Source organism: Apteryx rowi, unplaced genomic scaffold, assembly GCF_003343035.1.
Source record: "Apteryx rowi isolate R43461 unplaced genomic scaffold, aptRow1 scaffold_71, whole genome shotgun sequence".
Taxonomy (NCBI): Eukaryota; Metazoa; Chordata; class Aves; order Apterygiformes; family Apterygidae; genus Apteryx; species Apteryx rowi.
Window position 1 is genome coordinate 2,905,008 of NW_020450994.1, and position 11,847 is coordinate 2,916,854.

General features: G+C 45.1%; 1 protein-coding gene across 4 annotated transcripts; it reads right to left on the bottom strand.

Moving 5' to 3' along the window:
• Positions 1 to 28: 28 nt before the first annotated feature.
• On the bottom strand, positions 29 to 9,938 carry ARHGEF39 (Rho guanine nucleotide exchange factor 39). 4 transcript variants are annotated; one of them, XR_003256967.1, is made up of 10 exons: positions 8,546 to 9,938; positions 7,869 to 7,963; positions 7,326 to 7,446; positions 6,270 to 6,388; positions 4,512 to 4,582; positions 3,796 to 3,924; positions 2,603 to 2,832; positions 1,574 to 1,662; positions 193 to 1,391; positions 29 to 98 (listed from the first exon to the last, which is right to left on the bottom strand). XR_003256967.1 is itself a non-coding variant. In XM_026087216.1 (10 exons), the coding sequence occupies exons 2-10, from the start codon at positions 8,690 to 8,692 to the stop codon at positions 1,376 to 1,378; spliced, it is 1,017 nt and encodes a 338-aa protein (XP_025943001.1). In that variant the 5' UTR covers positions 8,693 to 8,725; positions 8,834 to 9,938; the 3' UTR covers positions 116 to 1,375. The 4 variants fall into 4 exon arrangements, 3 of the variants coding, with proteins under 3 accessions (XP_025943001.1, XP_025942999.1, XP_025943000.1); XM_026087216.1 differs by lacking the exon at positions 29 to 98 and having other exon boundaries at positions 116 to 1,391; positions 8,546 to 8,725; positions 8,834 to 9,938; XM_026087214.1 differs by lacking the exon at positions 29 to 98 and having other exon boundaries at positions 116 to 1,391.
• Positions 9,939 to 11,847: the final 1,909 nt, after the last annotated feature.

Below are 11,847 nucleotides of genomic sequence, written 5' to 3' on the forward strand. Positions count from 1 at the left end.
ACATTAAAGAACTTGGAATTTGGTAGATCTCTATTCAGGATTCTTATTTCACACAGCACCACTTTTCTGTTCCAGTGAGAGGTTAAAGATGCACAGTACTGTTTAAGGAAAGAAGGGGGAGGGCAGGTTACTATCAAAAAGTTAATGTCCCAGAGAGAGAGAGCTTAGGAAAACCTTTATACTTCTACTGACCTTGAAATTGTACTCCTTGGGGATGATGACCTAACATCTTGTTCAAGCAGGCATTTTTCCCTTCAACAGAAAAGATGTACTAAACTGCTACTGCTGCATAGCTTATACATTTTTAAAAGCCCATTTGGGGGRTTTAATGCCCAATTGCTTTCAAGAAAAATAACCTATCTTTATTTCTTCCTTAAACAGGTTTTTCACCCTAGTAAACTGATATCCAGTGTATTACTGGCAATCTGATGAGCCAGTATGCTGAACTCAGCCCTCTGGAGATTTCTGCTGTGCTTCAGGAGCAGAGATGCTGCCCAGGCTTTTCATTGTAGACTTTCAATGTGATACAGTTACTGCAAACCTTGAAGGCAGAGGACAATGCTCTTTCACCTGCATAATCTCTTAGAATTCAGATTAGAAACCTGAACCCTGTTTGATATGCGTGTTACCTGAGTGTGTTCCCTGCCAGTTTATTTAAAATAGTTCAGCAAGTCAACTTTTTTATGGGATTAATGAGAAACTGACAGGTAAGATCTTAAGCACTGAACTGGTTTCCTTTCATCTGCCCACCTGTCACTTGCTAAGAGGAGGAGGGACAATTGACAAACTGTTCTGATATAAAATTGAAGACTATGAATCATAAAAAAATATATATAATCTGTCAAGGGAGTAAGAGTAGTGCGGCCCTAGCTCTGCAAGAGCTCTGTAGCACTAGCTGAAAATACTGTGTTATGCCTGTGTTGYTGTTGCCCACAACATCCATTTTGATCTAGGGATGAAGAGCCAGGGGCAAGAGAGGGCAGACATACAAGTGTGTGTAGACATACAAGTGTGAAAACACCAATTTAGAAAGACAATTGGATAAAAGCATTTAATGGAGGAAAGTAAACTAGGGCCTCTTCTAGTTGTCCTTAATAACTTGAGGAGAAAAAAAGAAGTTAAAAAAAGCTAGAAGCTTCTAAGCTATGGGAAAAGTCCTGATACAAATTCTTAATATACAGATTCTTAATGTGCATATGCTTTTTTGTGGTACCTGTATGAGACTACCTGACAAAGCATTCAATCTCACAAGCACTGTATGTAGTCCCTCTGAATGCAACTGTTCTGCTACATGTCCTTGAACATTCTGTAAGGTTGCAAACACTTCTACCAGGAGGGGAGGCTGTCCTGCCAGATTTTCTTGTTCTCAGATGGGTCAGACTTTCAGCTGCCTGTACAGAAAAACAAAAGGAAAGTTCACAGTTAATACATGAAGCCTATTCCCTTGCATCCTGGCTGTCAGGTCTTCCCTATCAGCCTTATAGCCATATGACAGATGCAGTTGTACAGGTCCATATGATCACTTTTGTGTTCTGCCCCATTCCTTCAGCCTCTTAAAAGGAGGAAGGCTTACCTGATTGCAGCTGTGAGACTCTGATACCAGTCATTAATATCTTCTTGGTCACTGGACATCAACAAAAGTGTCTTGTGTGGAAAGGAAAGCTGAAAGAGAAGCAGAATCTGGTGCCCCTCTGTACCATCCCTTGCCAAGGTGGTAACTGATACAGCGAGAGACATGAGCACTGAACTTCTGACTCAGCCCTGCATGCAGATTTCCACCATTTTCTTTCCCCCGAGAAAGAAAATGAGCGTTGGTACTAGGGGAAGCCAGAGGCTGGACTGTACAGAGCCAGTGCCAAACTTGTCTCACTCCAGTCCTTCCAGCTACAGATGACAGTTCCCTTAGATTTATATACTTAATAGGATGCTTGGAAGTGGGCAATGCTAGTTCTTATGTGCTGTTTGTGCAGTTTTCTCCCTTGTTCCAAGCTGCCCCTAAGAGTTCTTTGCTACCACCACCCACAGATTCACAGCTTGTCCAGAGAGTCTTCCTTACAAAGCATGAGCCAAAACACGGCTCTCCAGGTGCTGCAAACTGAGAAGAACTCAACTTGAATCCTGTACCTATGGCATTAGCCCCAGTTAAAGATTCTGCGATACATAAGGAGTTAGATGCTTGAGCAATATCCATTGTGATACCACCACCATGTTTCTGCATTCTCTGTTTTCCAGGATATCCTATAAACTCAATCCACTGTCACTGTAATGCTGCTTATTACTTGTCAGGCGACTGTGGGGGCTGTCCCCAAAACATGCTCTGATGAGGACACTGTCAGAGTCTTTGCAGTCCCTCCTCATCTGAGCTAAGTGAAGCAAGCAGCAGCCTGTATTCCACAGTGCTCAGGAGGGCCTATACTGTTAAGTGAAAAAGGACAACCTACCTCACCCAAGAAAATAGTTGCCCTAACTCAGACTAGTTCTTGTATTTAGCTTTGTCACCCTTTTGTCATCTCAGTCCTACCACTGCTGAGACAGCTGGAGACTTGGTTTGCAAGTCTGACCCCCACTGATGCTTCTGCAAGGCAGAAGAAGGAAGACTTACACTGAGGAGCCCTCCCTGGCTCTGTGTGTGGCCAAACACTTTATCCACAGTGCACTCCTGAAGCGAGTAGACAGCCTGGCATGTGAATTTGTTTGAGTTCAACAGGTGCAGCGGATGGCATGGCTTTGTTGCAATAAAGATATCAGAAAAAAGGAAGAACATCCTGCGCTTCAGTTCTTCTCCCTTTGAAGGCACCACCAAAAGCCAGCCTTCCCGGATATACCAGCGCCCTGAGCGTGCAAGAGAAATAAAGACAGTTGTCAGATAATCACTGGCCAAAAAAGGGCATAACAATGCCACAGAAACCTTTTTTTCTACCTTCACCCAATATTCCACATGTATGAAGCAACAACCACAATCACGTTCACAGATATGTGGAGATATGTCCTGGAGACCTTTAAACACAGTGACTTCAATGCTCTTCTCCAAATGCAGTACTGTTTCTAGACAACCTCTGCAATAGCAGTGTTTTGTGAAGGCATGGGTGAAACCCCAAGTGACCATTTCACAAGTGTCCAGACTGGAGACATTTCTCACAATGTCACATGTGTAGCTTGGAGCATGCTCTTGGCATGGAGAACACACAGTCACACAAAAGAAACCTGTTATCCAGGTAGATGATCTTACATGCCAGTGACTGTGACCTTCTACATCTCAGCTGTCAACACAAATACTCTGATTTCTGGCACTGTTTAACCACACAGATAAAAGATTATTACCGTGTATAGGGTGTGACCAGAAGTCTATGCAGCTTGTAGCTTAAAATAAAACAACAGTCACTGAGCCCTTGACACTCAAAAAGGGTATGGTTCCTGCATGGAGAAGGCAGAACACTGCTACTTATATTCTTCCAAAATTCAAGTCTTTCTCTCATTCTCACCTAATGCTTACTCTCCTGACCTCCTTGGACTCCCTGTGACTAACTTGCTGACGACATATCATCAGCTCCTTCTACCTGAATGTCAGGCAATTAAGTTGCTGCTTATCCTTACCAAAAGACTTTTTTTTAAATGAAAAACTACTAATAAAAGTGACCAAATTACTTACTAGTTACATTCCTTCACCACCTATCTGTGGAATTTGGGCTGAGAGAGGAACATTGGTTAACATGAGCTGGGTCAGAGATGAAGGCAAGCCTACTTCCAGTTATCTCAGTTTGGCAGAGGAAAAGCAGCGCTGTCAGTAAGACCCACCTGGTGCCAACACCTTGGTCTTCTGTCCTTTGAGCAGTTTTTGAACCCGAAGTAGCTGCAGTGAGTTCTCTCTATTACGAATGATGTCTTGGACCCATCGAGATACCTCAGAAACACATTTCACAGCCTCTGAAATTATAGCAGCATATTCTGAGGTTGCACAAGTGACTACATGCTACTCCTCATCTATCTTGATGTGAAAAGAAAGGTGAAATTAAGAAATGAACATTTTAAGCTGAGTATCAGTGATGAAGTTGCTCATTAATTTCAGCAGGAGATTGGACCTCCAGAGGCCCCTTTCAACCAACACTTCTATGGTTCTAAAAGACATATGTTTGCCAATGAAATATTAGGCAAAAGAATAATTTTCTGAATTTGAAGGCAAAAATAAAGAAAAATGCCCCACTACAAGTGATGTTGACTGCTGGTAGATGATAAAGGACCTAGGAAAAACTGAAGCACTTGAGCGACAGAGCTCTTGTTTCTCTGATGCAACCTCTAGGCCCTTCCCCCAGTCTGTCACTCTCCATTACTATTCCCTGTACCTGCCTCCTGGGATATATCTCTTGATCAAGATGGTGATGGGAAACAGTAAGGCCCTAAAACCTCAGACAGAAGAGGATATATTTTTTCCTGTGGGAAGCAGATGGAAGATGAGGATTAGCAGGGAGGTTAACACTGATCAAAGTAGCAGCATTTATAAGGGGGAAACATACTTGCAAGTTTCTGGTACTCTGTGTTGTCTGGGCTGGTGTTCTCCAGCAGGTCTCTGAGGAAGTGTTTGTACCTAAGATAGAAGGARTAGTTTTATTTCATAAACAGATACCGGGAACAGCAGCCTCTTCTGTTCGTGAAAGATGATGACCCATACTTTCTTCTCCACTGGGAGAAAAAAAAAAAAAAAAATCCAAACTATGCAATCTGAACCTGAAGGGCCAAGCCACCCCTGACTTCAGCCCTGTCATCCTCAAGGTACCTAGTAAATTGCCTCCCCTTTTCCATAAATCTATAGCATTATGTTCTCTCACCTCTGTGATACCCAGCATCACACCCTAAAAAGCAGTTCTTTTTCATGCGAGAACTCTGCCATCTAAAGGCAGTTTCTAGCCTACCAGCTCTGATCAAAAGCCTGTCATCACACATTCCTCCATCCTGGGCCACCTAGATAGCGGACCAGTTCTGTCATTCTCCAGACATGTGGTACACTAATTATATAAATCTTATAGATAGTTTTCAAGGCCCTTTGCTGCAATCCCCATTGCCACATACAAGTCAGAACCAAGGCAACACCAACATGCATCTAGAAAGAAAAATAAGAACCAAGAAGTTTCCAGACAGATTATCAGCAAGCCTGGGAAACAGTCAGTGTCCAGCAATCCTACTGGCACCCATTGACAATAGTGAAGGTCACACAACCTCATTCACACTGCCAAGCCTGACTGGTCCCCTTGTTCCCACAGAGCATTTTACTCACTATCCTCCCAAAGAAGGCAGATCAGGAGCTTAGGAAACATTTAAACATTTATTTTGAGACTCAGACTGAAGAAAGACTCCACGAGAACATATACAAATTTCACACACGCACAACCTCCCCCCGCCCTGCCGCAAGTCTAACCAAGCAGCTCTGCATCTGTATCTGACAAGCTGGTTAAGACATTAAATAAAGCTACCCGAAAGACTGTGGTATACTCGCACACAATTATCTTCAAAGAAATCAGACTGTCCTTCCTCTCTCAAATTTGCTTTAGCATTGATAAGAGCAGCTACTTGACCTACAACAGCAGCAACTGGAGTTCCAGCAAACTAACTGTGCTCTCTATTACCCAGGTACCCCTCCCAAGAAAGGACAGCTATTGAGTGCATGCAGCACCCTCTTGTCCTGCCCTTCAAAGGATGCCTCAAAGGGAGAATGCAACAATCCAGGCTGGATGTGTCCAGACTGAGAAAAGTGACAGGCACCAAATAAGAGGAAAGCATATGGTCCTGATAACCAGAGATGGGAGAAAAGCTCCCCTGACTTCATTAATCTCATTTCTTCCCAAGAGCAGTTATCTACAAGAAGGAAGAGTCACAATGTTCTAGATCAGCAACCTGCACAAAAGCAGAGAGAGACCATCTCCATCAGACAGTCCCATTTCTGCAGCACTTCAGACAGCTTGCTCTTGTCCAGGGCCTAGCTTCAGTCACTTACTAAGATGACAGAAAGCCTCCACTTCAATTCTACCTCAGAGCTAAATGAAGGACTTGGGAGCCAGGGCTAAACATAGCCACCTCTCTGCATCATCTCCCATACAAGTACACTGGTTCCACTTTACAGGCACACCTACAGGCCTGTTTCACTGCAGTCTGTATGCTCCAATTTGAAGACACACTGAGGAACTCTACCTCCAGTAGCAATCAAGACACTACTCATATGTTATGTTCCTTTTCGCTTCTCAGACCAGCACCGTGAAGACTCAGAATTGCTTACTTACTGGTGCAATCTCTGCAGGGGCAAAGGAAGCAGGTCTTCTAGCTTCCTCCCTTGAAACTGAGGTCGAGACTCCTGGAGTTTCTTAAACCGTTGAAACGACTTGTTCTTCTTCAACTGCTCCTGTATGTGACAGAGCACACAGCCTTGAGACTGCAGAAGAAATATGCACTCTAATGGTCTGTGCCAGAGCTTAGAAAACAGAACTCCAGTCCTAAACACAAGCATCAGCAACCTCTTTTGTGGCCATGGACAAACTGTTCCCTTTCTCCTAACCACCATTTTCCCAAGGGTAATTGGTAGTGACAACCCCTGTTCATGCACAGCAACATAAAGCTAGTTTACAGGGCACACAGAAACAAAGAAAAAAAGAAGGGTAGCTCACAGATAAAAAGCAAGGAGTCCATCAGTGGCTTTTGTCACTCATCTCAACACAAAGCAATGCAGCCCTGTGCTTTCATTGCTTCAAGGCAAGTATCCAAATCGGCTTATTTTTCCCCTTGGGACACCAAAAGTGCATGCATATGCATACGAGCAGAGCAGAAACATATTCTAATACTTCCTACAGCTGTGAACAAGCTCTGACARGAACTGGTAGTCAGGTGATATGAATTCCAGGTAAATTTTTCAGGATTTCAGAAAAAAATATATCCTTCCAAAATCTCTTGGAAGACAGACTGTATCTGAAGAGGAAGGTGGAAAGAGGAGAGAAAAAAAAAAAGCAGGGGGGGAGGGAAATCTTTTTTTCTACTGTAGAAAAGAAAGAACAGGGGAAGGAAAAAGGAAATTCCACTGGAACTGTTTGGAAAAGCTCTGCTCCCCACAAAAAAAAAAAAAAATCATGCCTGAAACAACAAGCATCAAAAATTTGAAACTTTAAATTAGAGATGCTTTCATCGTGCTGTCATGACAGAAAGACTGGGAAAATAGCAGCAGCACAGAAAGCGGAAGAAAACTGATCACTCCAGAAACAGAAGTAAGAGAAAGGGAAGAATGTAGCTGTTTCAGAAGTGGAGAAAGAGAAGGAGGAGAGAACAGGAAGGGCACAGGAAATGATTACCTTCAAGGTTTTATTTGCCTGCTCCAAATTCTCAGAATAGTGGCCATAAAGCTCCAATTTCTGACATAAATTTTCCAGTCCTAGTCCCAAATTCCCTCTCTCCAGGTGAAATGAGAGAACCCTGTGCACAAGGAGGAAAGATAACTATGGAGAAATACATCACTTACAGCATTTTCTCAGCTCCCTGTGGTTAGCTCCTACCCTGACTTTCGTTCGTCAGTCACCACCTCACATCCAGTTTCCATCCACAGCATGTACGTAATGGTCACAGTGTAAGCTACAGAAAGCATCCCTTTTTATAGAATACTGCAGAGCAGAGTTACTGAGTTTAAAACCACTATGCAGACAGCAACTGGGTATCCAGACGTGCGGATACAAATCAGCAGTTTCCCGATACATCTCCAAGTGCCACCAACGCTAGCAATGCTAGAAATGAATGCCTGTTTCACAAGATGTTGGGTTTACTTCCTGAAATCTTGTTTCCTCATCAGTATAGAATCCTCCCCATATAATTAAAGGAACTATATCAGACTGTTCACTTACTGGCTGGCCAAATATACGGATTCTAGGGGTCCAAATATGGTTTCCAGCACAGCAGGTTTTAGCGTCCCTTTGGCCTTTAAAATTGTCACGAAGAACTAAGTAGGAAGGAGAGAACACATCAAACAGTTAACAATCACAGGTCACTCGGAGGTTATTCGCAGCATGCAGCAGCAGCAGCAGAAGTTGCAGCCTGCACTCTCTCGAGCTCAAAAGGATATCAAGCATTGGGAATGCCTACCCAAAAAATCATCAGATGTAAGCCTTCTTGGCAATGTTACCATAACTTTACAGACACACGTGTAACAGCACTACAGTACTGACTGAGTCTATTTCAATATTCCTCGACACATCTGTTTTTAACCACATTGTTCATTATCTTTGTCTCCTCTGTGCCCCTCTGTTTCATAGATCTCAAACATCTAGAGCTACGTGCCCCATACAAGCACAGCTTTATGACTTACAACTGGATATGGACGAAGCCAAGGGGCCAAAAACACAAGCTATCAGATGTAACAGAGGAGGTAAAAAATACTGCCAGCGGTTCAGCCCCAACAATATGAAGAGTTGGGATTTGTCCCATGCTGTAGAGATGCATCAGAGTCCTGCTCTATGACACTTCCCCATGAAAATATGCTGCCTGAAAGCACCCACATCTCAGGAGGAGCCAGAATACTCACTGTGACCACCAGATCCAGCTGCCCAAGATACTTGTGTTCAGTTTCCAGTAGCTCCTTGGCTGTCCGGCTGCGCTTTCTCTCCCAGCGAGCCCTCTGCTCTTCAACAGTGTTTACTCCAGCCGTAAATGGCAGGGGTGAATCACTCATGGTAGACTCAGGGCTGAGATACAGAGAAGTATCCTGAAGAGCCAAGAGAGACAGACACATGACAAATGCACAGCCTAGGCTGTAGGGTAGGATTCTGAGCTACAAACTACACTTTGCTATGGGAGAAGGGAAGTCAGTTACCAGGGATTGTTATTAACAGCTTTCTTGTGCATTCCTGTTTGTAGATACAGGAGTCCTGCATCAACCAGAGGAACAGTGTTAGAAAGATCAGACTGTGAAAGCAAGAGAAATAGTACATGATGACGGGTCTGTGAGCAAATCCCAAGCATTCAATCCCACCCATTTTTCTAGCCCACAAGCTACTGCTTCCTGTGCTTTGCCTGATTCTACATGTAACATTCCCAAAAAAATCAAGGAAGTTGGGGGGTGAAAGAGGTGCTGCTGGTAGGCCTTCTAGAAGTAGAAACCAGCCACAGGAATTGTCTTGGGAGAGAGAGAGAGAGCTCTTGCTTGTTTTCCCCAGAGGTTTTCTGAGAAGTCAGTGATTTGCATGATTATTTTCTAACAGTAGTTTGTGGTCTCAAAGATGAGAAAGACTGAGCAACTGCTATGAATCATACTACCCTTATTAACTGGCTTCTCTGCTGCCGCAACAAGAAGGTCGTGGTTTTGTTATATGCAGAAGAAACATCAACTATTTTGTCACCAGAGAAAGAGGCATGTGTTACCAGAGCGTTGGTTAAATATCGCTCCATCTTTTAAACAAAAGGCAAAACAGCCTGCTGCATGCTTGCCACAGCATGAAGCAAGATACAATCTGTCTGCAGTTTCTGTGGAAGTTTGCCTCACTGTCTTGAAATATCCCCCACAAAGTTTTGGCTCCTGTAGGGATGGGCTATACTAATGTAGAAAGTTTGTATTCCTCAAATACAGTCTTCATTCTAAAGACATTTCAGATACCTGAATATAAGCCATGTAACACCTGAAAGATAAAGGCCAATATTTGAAACAAATAAAAATTTTGCAGAAAATGTGTACAGAGAGTCATTTGATGTGCTAGCAAAAGTCCGGGTAGCTGAAGGGACACAGGCAGTACTTTATAGTAGCAAGAGTTTCTCCAGAGGTTTATTCTCACAGCCGTTCAGGAAACAAGAAGTCTAGCTGAGGCCAGGTCTTCGTCATTGTAATAGGGCAGACCTGACATTTCGGTTAGCCAGAGAGGTAGAAATACAGATAACACTAAGCAAGAGCTCAGCATCAGCCTGAAGTTGCAGAGTACTCACAGATAAGACTAAAATGATCATTCATACAGTATTTTTAGCCAGGAGAGGCTGATGTCATGATCGTGAACCATTTACCTTTTGCAGCCCAATTTGTTAAAAACAAACAACCCCCCCCCCAAGCAAACAAACAAAAAAAACCCCACACCCAACAGGTCTGACCATATCTCTTTTGCATAAAACAGTGCAAATACTCCCAGTATGCCAAGATATATTATACAATAACTCTTTCAAGTCTCTAGGGTTAGACCTGTCTGAAACCTGCTGGAAGACTGGAAAATACTTCATCTACAGGTGACACAAGCAGGTCAGCTTGCTTTTTCCCAGATACAGAATAGAAATTATGATTATACTTTCTGTACAGTTAACTACTCTGTGATCTGTTAGAAATATTCCCTGTAACATTTCTAGAATTTCTTCTTCATATTTTTAATAGTCTCCAAAAATCTCTCTTTATTATCTTAGCCCAACCACCCTTGATATTTCTCTGAAGTCTTAACAGCCTAGTGGGTCAGAGCTAAGGGTCATGTCCTTAGCACTATATCCTATCTCCAAGGACAGTGACATTTCCACGTGCTTGCAGTCCACACGCTCCATTTCCTTACTGTTGCATCCCAACTAGACAGAAACCAGTGGGTGTTTTACCACCAAAACAAGTTGAAGAGTCCTGGAAGACCAGCTTGCAATTAGGACTAATTCCCTAATGCCACTGGGCACACAGCTTGGTGGATTCTTTGCGGAGCAGAGGGCACATTTCTGATTTGGCTCACAGGGTCCTTTGATTTGGGCCCCTGCAGTGAGCAGGAGATCATGGTGCTCACATGCACTGAGTGTGCAGGGCCTCTTGCAGAGGTCCTTTCATTTGGACTATCTCCAAACTAGGGCAGCATCCACCACGGGCATCCACCTCAGGGGAAAACCAAGTGTTCCTCAGGGTGCATTGCTCCATGCCCTCCTCCAGTTCCCTATTTTCACAAGTTTTGACTGTTTGGCTGTTGCCTTCTCCCTTCTGTCATTCATCATTCCCCATGACAAAAATTTTAAAAAGTCAGCCAACTGTGGAAGAGCTGCAAGAAGGCAAGCACACAACCTCGTGCTTCCCCAGCCCTGGCAGCTCGCATCACTGTGACTTTCTGCTTTCAACCGCCATCTAAGGACTAGCAACCCGCGACAGATCCGACCTCCCAGCACAGCGTTGCTGTTATCTGCTACCTCCTTCTGCTTCTTATTTAAAACTGACGCCTTCCTTTCGCCGCCAGAAATCTTTTAGTCAAACCGCCGCTAGCCGTTGTGGGCCGGCAGTTGCTCGGCAGAGCCCGCTCAAAACCCTTGGAGCAGCTTGGTGCTGGTGTGGGGTGCCCGTGGGGCCAGCAGAGCCAGGTCAGACCCGCAGGAGGCCAGGGCACAGCCAGGCGCCCCAGACCCCGAGGTCTCGGCAACGTGACCTGCTTCCCTCTGGCTCGGGGGCACCCCCCGGGGAGGGCCTGCGGGGTTCAAACCCCACAGCAGCTGTCCCTCCTCGCAGGGGTGAGGAGCAGCTGGCTGCCCCACAGCACCTGCTGCCCCACAGCCCAGCCCAGCCTGCTGCCCCACAGCACCCACCACCCCACACTGCCTCCCTGCAACACCCACAGCTCCTGCCTACCAGCCCCACAGCAACTGCTGCCCCACAGCCCAGCCCACCGCCCTTCAGTGCCTGCCAGCCCCACAGCGCCCACCATCCCACGGCCTGGCCTGCTGCCCCACAGCACCCACCATCCCACAGCACCCACCATCCCGCAGTCTGGCCTGCTGCCCCACAGCACCCACTGCCCCGCAGCCTGGCCTGCCGCCCCCCAGCAGCTGCCGCCCCCCAGCCCCCACCAGCCCAGCCCGCCAGCCCACAGCGGCCCACTGGCCCCACAGCGCGGCTCC